General features: G+C 36.3%; 1 protein-coding gene across 2 annotated transcripts; it reads right to left on the minus strand.

The window, feature by feature from the left end:
* Positions 1 to 4,672: 4,672 nt before the first annotated feature.
* Positions 4,673 to 8,723, minus strand: LOC108473400 (E3 ubiquitin protein ligase RIE1-like). Of its 2 annotated transcripts, XM_017774936.2 has the most exons (5): positions 7,860 to 8,723; positions 6,526 to 6,645; positions 5,996 to 6,128; positions 5,741 to 5,899; positions 4,673 to 5,128 (listed from the first exon to the last, which is right to left on the minus strand). In XM_017774936.2, the coding sequence occupies exons 1-5, from the start codon at positions 8,336 to 8,338 to the stop codon at positions 4,967 to 4,969; spliced, it is 1,053 nt and encodes a 350-aa protein (XP_017630425.1). In that variant the 5' UTR covers positions 8,339 to 8,723; the 3' UTR covers positions 4,673 to 4,966. The 2 variants fall into 2 exon arrangements, with proteins under 2 accessions (XP_017630425.1, XP_052884435.1); XM_053028475.1 differs by lacking the exon at positions 6,526 to 6,645 and having other exon boundaries at positions 7,860 to 8,703.

Raw genomic sequence — 8,723 nt, forward strand, 5'->3', positions numbered from 1 at the left:
GTTGGTCTAGGGGTAAGTGGCGTATGGAGTGTTCCTTGGGGTTTAAGGTTCGAGGCTTGACGATGTAAAAGGAGTATTTTATTTTGCTACAAGTGCCATGGAAGTGTCCTAGGTTGACCAAAACTGAGGTGTTTGGATGGACTTGGACTTGTGTTTGAGTGGGAAGTGTATAGCCGAAATTGAGGAGAAAATAGTGGGATTGGATAGAGTAGTGCTCGGTGGAGAGATTTGTGGAGGATTTTGGGGAGGTGATCATGGGGAGTTGAGAAGAGAGGGAGTGTTGTGCCAATTAGGGATTCTAGGCACTCATTGAAATAGGTTTTGGTAAGTTTTGGCACTTCCTTTGGTTGCTTCTTTTCTTTGGAAACCGAGTGGTGCCTAGGGAGTTTTTGTTATGTTTTCATTTGTGCTTTCGGGTTGGCATTTTGGGTTTTTTTTCCCCTTACAGATTCCTCCCTTATCCTCTCTCAAATTGTTCGACTTTTTGCTCCTGGGTCTAACCGATTCTCTTCTCTTCTCTACTTCCCCATACCTTGGCCGAATATTGTAGGGGTTATTTCGTGTTGCATTTTCTTCAAGTCTTGCTCTTTTTCCTCCACTATTCTGGTCTATTGTGTTGCCGAATATTGCTTCTTTCCCCTTCTCTCTTATTTTTGGTTTTGGGCTATCTTGTTTACTTCCCTGTCGATTTCCTTCCTCCATTCTTCCTCTTTCCTCCAACAGGCATGCGTTGGTCAAATATCATATGACAAGTCCCTGTTTTGCATCTGCCCTTTCAACTTTTCTCCTATTTTCTTCTCTTATTACTGATTCTTACCTCCTCTCTATTATTGTTAGTGCTCCTTTTGATTTTTAGAACTTCTCGAGGAGTGAAGGAGTTTACAAGGGTTATTGAAGCGATCAAATATCTCTCTACACTCGATTACAGGTAACTTGGCTTTTATTTATCACGTGTTAATCTTTGGTGCATGGCTTGTGTTATAGGGTGTTCACCGATTGCCTTACTTTCCCCTATCTCTAGTTTTGTGTTTTCAATAAAGCCAGTATATGTGGATTCAAGCCTTGTGTTTTTGTAATCATCATTAATGGATTTCGCTGGTAATGCAGCTATTCGACAAGAAGGGTGGTATCAACCTTCGTCAGCAGTTTAGCGAGCTAAACCACACTCATTCTTCAATCAAGGCAAGTATCTAATATTTTGGGTTAAGTATTAAAAAGGAGGGTGATTTACCCTATTGCCAAACGGCTAATTGAATGCCTTGAATAAATGTAAGTTTTGGTGCTCGTGGACTTCTAGCACTCTTCGCAAACAGATGTGTAACCACACTGCCATAAATCAGTAAAAGTCGAAATAGGTGATCGTCGACACTACACAAGCACGCGCTCGCTCTTGTGGTAATCCGAATGCCTAAACGTAGGCGTAAGATCGTTAAGGCCGGTCATGAGCGGTTTCATGGTCTAAGGCCGATTTGGGCCATGATTGGGAAATGAGCCTGTGGGCCCCACACAAGTAAACCACACGGAAGTATGGAGAATATTTGGCCAGGTTGTGTAGCTCACACGGCCAAGGCCATTTCTGGGCCATGTGGGCCACACGGGTGTGTGAGCCCACATGGGCCCACAGTATGGACCTTGGGCCCATTTTCACTGTTTGACTGTTAAGGTTGCACGGGTCACCCAAGACGACTATGGACCTATTGTTGGGTCGGTAAGCATGCCTAGGCCCTAAAATTGATAAATGATTGTTATGCCCCTATGAGGTAAAATAACTATTATGCCCTTATGAGATATATGACTGTATTGAGCATGCCATTTTATATATGTTGCATACATGCATGATATTATGATATGTTGCATGGGGATGGGTTATTATGATTGGAGGAAGTGTACTATACTAGCAGCTCTGCTGCAACTACTGTTTAGTTCCGCAACCTGTGCTATTTCTGGAGTTTAGGAATGAGTAGGTTGATTTTATCCCCACATGGTGTGTAGGGTTGGACGGAGTGGTGTGTAGGGCTGGACGGAGTGGTGTGTAGAGGATGGATGGGTAGGATTTCTGATTACATATCTGTACTGTGGCCGCTATTGAATTGGACTAAAGCCCACACTAATGCTGATACTGTAATGGGCTAAGGCCCTAACTGAAACTAAATTGTTACTGATACGAGCTTAGGCCCAGACGGTATTTGCCTACTGCATGATTTACTGTTCGTTTATAAAAGGGATTACACACTGAGTTTTCGTAAACTCACCCTTCTGCTTATCCGCGCAGGTTATCCCCTGTCTTATATGGGTCGGTGCTGCAAGGGACTCAAAGGTGGCCACACAACTGCATGGACTTCCTTATTGGATTTTAATTTATACGTATTTTAATTTGGGTATTTTTATGTAATAAAGCCTCTTAAATTTTTTATCGTTAATCTGGGTTTTAATCTTGATTTTTCTTTGCTAGCAGTAGGACGCGAGTTTTCAAAAGATAAATGTTTTCTTTTAAAACACCACGTTTATGCAACATGTTTAATGAGCTTCCTCAAGAAAGAACGTTTTCAAGTTAATAACAATTTGATTAACAATTTGCTAAATGAATTGAATTTTAACAATGGATTTCTATAAATTTCGTTAAGAACACAAAAAGGTTAAATATAGAATGGGTTTTTCAACAATATCATATTTTGCGAAAAACACTTCAATGTGACGTCGCCAGATTCGGCCATAACGTCTGGGCCAGGTTTGGGGTGTTACATAAAGCCTTTTTGTTAATAAAAATTAATAACTATTAAGTTTTAGGATTTTTACGATTTAATCTTATACCTTTATTTCTAACCCTTCACTAGAATTACTAGATCAAAACTTAATATAACTCTAATAAACTCGTAAATATTATAAAATAATATTTACTGACTCAATTATCGAAAATCAAGGTTTCGAAACTATCATTTCTGATACCATTGGAAAACTAGTTGTTACACTGCTAGGGGCCCCGACCCCTAAAATGGAAAATTTTCCATTTAGGCCCTTTAAAATTTTTAAAATTTTAAATTAGTAAAGTTAAAATTGCACTTTGGCCACCTAACAATGATAAAAATTTGATTTAATCATTCACAAATTATAAAAATATAGACTATTAAAATGGTGAAATTACATTTTTACTATCATAAAAATTACAATTTTATTTTGCCCTCCTAAATAAAATTTAGGCTTCATCCTTGAAAGCTTCATAAGGTGCCATCCGAATACTGAATGGATAGCTATTATTATAAGTGAATTGAACCAATGGAAAATATATCTTCCAACTAACCTCGAACTCGATAAAAGATTCTAAAGCTAACCTTCTAGAATCTACATTTTATACACATGTTCAATTCAAGTTCAAGATTATACAATTTATGGATTTCACAAGGATTTACCTGAATGACTCTTTTAGACTACTCGTCCATTTGAGGATGAAAGATCGTAATAAATTTATTGCATTTTAAGGATTTATATGAACCAATTTAGTTATTTTTTCAAAAAAGGAATCAAAATGTAAATCCAATATATAATAAAGGAATCACCGTGATACTTTTATAGTTAGGTGTCTTTTAGTAGATCATATTCATTTTATTTGATGTCTTTTTAATTTAAAAAGTTAAACTTATTAAGGCTTCGTTTGGATGGGCGATTGACTGCGGTGCGGTGCGTTTAACTTATTTTTTGTCTCACGCTATAGTATCGCTACAGTATCTAATATCACCGCCACCGCTGATTTTACACTAACTGCAGCTAAACGCACCGCCCATCTAAACTCACCCTAAGTTTATTTCTTAAATAACATAAAATATCATTAAAATTAGTAAAAGTACATTTTATTTTTAAATTTACTTTAAGAAAATAAGTTTCATTAACATGCAATCAAATATACATTGTCAAAGGTAATAATAGAATTGGATTGGAAACAAGACTGTTGAATGAATAAATATGTAGCGAAATCTCAAACTGGTTTGTGGAGTTAAAAAATTTTATTACTTATGTACTAAATAATTATAAAATTAAAAGTTAAATTATTTAAGCTTTTAAATAAAATATTATTTTATTGTTTAAATTATTCAACTTTTTTTTAAAGTGTAACAAGTACAGCCCAAACAAAATATAAATACAAATTCAAGTCACAAATTGAACTACTAGACTAAAGCTCACACACGTGATGAGATAACTAGACTAAAACTCACACATGTGACGGGATTTAAAGACTTACATATATATATATATATATATATATAATTATGCATAGTAAATCTCGAATCTAAACATTCATAAATTGAGCAATTAAACCAAGACCTTATCTATAATTATTTAACTTTTTTTAATTTAAGAGCTTGATTGAATATGTAAAAGTGAAACTTGTTTTCAAATTTTCAAAATATACTTTTTATATTTTATATTATTAAATATATTTATATATTTTTTACAAATATAATTATATTTTTATTTTTGTATGATTTATTTTAATATTACTTTTAATAATTATTTTTACCTCAGAAAATTCCACGTCTATTTTTAATTAGAAAATCATTTATCAAAACAAAATAGTCACAAATACTATAATTTTAACATTTTAAAAGGCTTGAATTTTAAGAAGTGTTCATTTTTATTTTCTAATATTAAATTAAATGATAAAATTGCCAGAAACTGATTAAGCCAAATAATATTCCATTCTACAATAATGACGCAAAGTACAACAGAACATTTGAAGAATGAAAATCATTCCATTCTTGACTGTAGAGAATGTTGAACAACTAAAGATTTAGGAAGGACCAAAGAAAAATCAAACTCCAAAAGGCCAATTAAAATTTAAAATGAAAAGAAAAAGGCTAAGATATTCAAACAGTGTTATTGCTCTTCTTGATTTGGTTTCTACTGTACATATGCAGAAAGTATAAGCATTTGAATTGGGTCTGACATTTGGGGGATCCGAGTTTTTTTACCATCATACTTGTTCAGTTCCCTTCAAAATATTGTACTTGCAAAGGGGGCATGTTGCATTCATCTTCAGCCATTTCACAATGCATGTTGAATGAAAATGGTGGTTGCAAGGGAGAGCATGGAGGTCCACCCCATCTTCATACGAGCATAGACATATACAGCATTCCTACAATGACGACCAAAAACAAAAAAAAAAGGACATTGATAGTAAAGTAATCGATCAAAGGAGTTGCATTCTTTCAAATATGTATTGACAAACATCAGCAGCGCCAAGGAAATCCAAAAGAAGGGCATGTGCCTGCCTACGAGATCCCTACTCTGCCTGTCAAGTCAACCCAAATGGCACATAAGGGACCAACTGGGGCTGCAACCCCCAAAACAAGGAACCTAAGAAGCTACCCAAGCAACCTCTCTTCACTACACCTTATCCTTACTCTGCTGTTTTATCCTCTTCCCTCCGGCACCCTCAACCTCCTCTCTCTATTTTCCAGGTGGTCAGACCACCCAAACAATGGCCACCTCTACTGATCTCAACAATAAGTAAGTGGTAAAAATCCAATTCAGTTGGATGTTGAGAGTCATTTTTTTGTTTCCTTTTTGACAAAAGAAAACAAGATGTGATAACTCATCACATTACTACAGGAGCATGATTGTTTGCCGTGGAATAGCCTTAAAAGAACAAACGTGCAAGACAGGGAGGGAATAGGACAACAATAATGTGATGGATCAACATCATTGCAAACAAAAATAGTAGTTCCATGATAATGCCGTAACTTACTGCATCCTCAGGTAGGAGTATGCGCTCATTTGCCAAATATCCACTGCTTGTTTCTATGGGAACCATTTTTCCTGCCCCCACGCTAGGCTTCTCACCAATGTTTATAAACTGAAATCTGTATTTTGGAAGAATGCTAAGATCTGCTTCAGATGCACCTTCCTAATCAATAGCACAAATAAAGAAGAAGCCATTACACTATGACCTATTTGTTTAAAATTTCTCAGTCAGTATAACTAGTAAGTGATTTATTCATACCTGGCCTGCAACAGCATAAAGAACTGCAATGATGCATGGCAAGCAGCAACATAAAGCAATCCCAATCAAACATGCCAAAACAACACAAAAGATTGCAAAGAACACATCAAATGCCAGAAAAACCACAGCCAACCTGCAGATATCGGAGATAGAGATCCTGAAGTCATTCTCAATTACACCATAGTACAATAGATGCCTCAAACAATAAAAGACAAGCTAAATCGTAGAAACTATATCTGAAAATATGGAATGGTAAACTAACAGCTAAAGCCTTTCTACCAATTCTCTTTTGATTCATTTATGGCAAGGATTGAGAAACAGGGAAATATATTCTAATTATGGAGACAATATTGAAAGTAAATCATATAAGAGTGAGATACTTAATAACTCCAGTGCAATTTTTAAATAGCTCAAGAAATGAAGGCAGAAAACTCCTGCATAAATTTCTTGTCTCCATTGGGCTGAAATGATAATGAATATATGTCAAAACTGACAAATAAGTTGCTTGTCAAATAACAGACTTGGCATACCAGTACAAGCGTGGAGCCTGTTGTAGAAGGATATTGCCACCAGAAATTACCCAATAGAAGCCCACTATCCACCAGATAAATGATGCCAGGGTATTCACTGATTCACATCGTTTAGTTACACTGGCATTCACCATTAAACCAGTATGAGAATACTAATTCCACTATCTTACATCATAGTCACTAAAACAGAAAATAAATGCAAAATCTAGAGGGGATTGGGAAATACAAGAAAAAATTCACTCAAATGACAATATGGCAACAATTTTACATTATCAAAATAAATATCAATACTACTCTATGTTGTTAGTACATCAGTTGGAATGACAGTTAACATCAACTCAGTTTGTAAAATTACCGAAAGAAGAGAGAGAAAGAAAATAATAAAACTAGGTATATTTTAGCAATTTGTATTCCAACAATCTGGACTTGGCGCACACATCTTTTTATACCGTCATGGTAAAAAATTAATTAGGGTATCTTCAGCTGGAAATTCCTCGGAATTTATCCAGCTAGACTCAAATCATGGTGATGGTCTTCGTTAAGCAGCTTCTTCAGTGTAGTTTAGTTGAAACAAAGACAGACATTCAGTTTCACTTTTCAGAGAAGAATAATTTTCTATCATAAACTTGAATGGGAGTTCTACATTTAGGGCATTGATACCTGCCTCAAAAATCACATTCCACCATTCAATAGTTAACCCAGACGAAAACCGCACACCATTTTCTCAATTCTCCATCTTGCATAAAGGGGGAAAAGGCTCCTTACTTCAATACTAGTTATTCTACCATTATGTAAAGATCAATGCTTAGTCTTTTCAATAGTTATCAGCACTTACTTTTCAGAAGCCATGGTTCTGGTTCTAGTATTCAAATACCCAAAGTGGACCAATTTGCCCCACTCAGAAATATTCCAGGAGTTTAAAAGGTTCCACACACCTTGAAACCAACTATCTTCCCGCGAACAAAAAAAAAAAAAAAAAGTGGCATACTAGAACAAATGATAACACCAAAAGAAAGCCTCTCAATTCCATGAGAATAACTATAAAGATCATACAAAGAAAGCCTCTCAATTCCATGAGAATAACTATAAAGATCATACTCAAACCCTTATCTAATTCATCTAAAACCCCAATTGAACTAAAACCCTCATCCAATTTAGCACGAATAAGCAAACAATGCTTTCTCCAATATTCTAACTTAAAAAGCATAAAAATAATTCATCCTCATTATTAACATCTCAAAAGATCAAATTGAACACCAAAGAAAAGAATCCTTGTACTTAAAAGAATAAGAGCCAAATCAAAATTGAAGTCAAAGGATAGTATAACAACAGACCTTGATTGATTCGAATCTTCATCATCTTCACTATCAGTAACATCTTCTCCTCTCTCCTCACGCCTACCAGATGCTCTTCTAGCGTTCCTTCTCTTGTATTCTAACCACACCAAGACAACATGCACCGAGCACTGCAAAGCATACCCACATATCCACACTCTAACAGGAGTGTTAGGCTTCTCATTCACCGTACAGATCAACATCACCACCGACACCACCACGAACGCCGTGTTCCACAGAATATCCAAGGCCACCACAGGCTTCGAGTACCCCCAGTCCGCCCGGCGCTCCTCCAACTCGCGTGCCGCGGTCTCCCTCACAAGCATGGACGCGCCACGGCGTCCGGTGACCCGCCCCAACAAAAGAGCCAGCGCGGAAGAGCGAGCCGCGGAGGCATCAGACTGGCGCATGCGGAGGAGGGGCGCGTGAGGATCAGACGCCGACGTAGTTGTGGCGTCGGATAAAGAAGTGGAAGACATGGGTGGGAATTCGATAGAGGGGATTTGTTAAAAAAGTGGAGGGTTTTAGAAAAAGAAAATACACATATCTATCTGAACTACTATTAGCAAAAGAAACACTATCTTTTGTTTTTCTTGACAAAAAGGAAGGAAGGAAGAAAGCGAGAGAATCAGAAAAGAGAAAGCGAGAGAATCAGAAAAGAAGGGAAACTGAATCTTGAAAGGAAAGTTATGGAAAATTATAGAAAGAGATGAAGGAAGAGCTTCCAGTTTAGACTTCAATTTAAAGACCTTTTCACTTTGGACTTTGAGAGCTGACTGTTAGATAGATGGTAAAATGGCTGCCTTTTGTAATTGTTCCTTCAAACTTGATGCTGCTGCATCCCATATTCTATTTCTCTGTCTT

Source organism: Gossypium arboreum, chromosome 1, assembly GCF_025698485.1.
Source record: "Gossypium arboreum isolate Shixiya-1 chromosome 1, ASM2569848v2, whole genome shotgun sequence".
NCBI lineage: Eukaryota > Viridiplantae > Streptophyta > Magnoliopsida > Malvales > Malvaceae > Gossypium > Gossypium arboreum.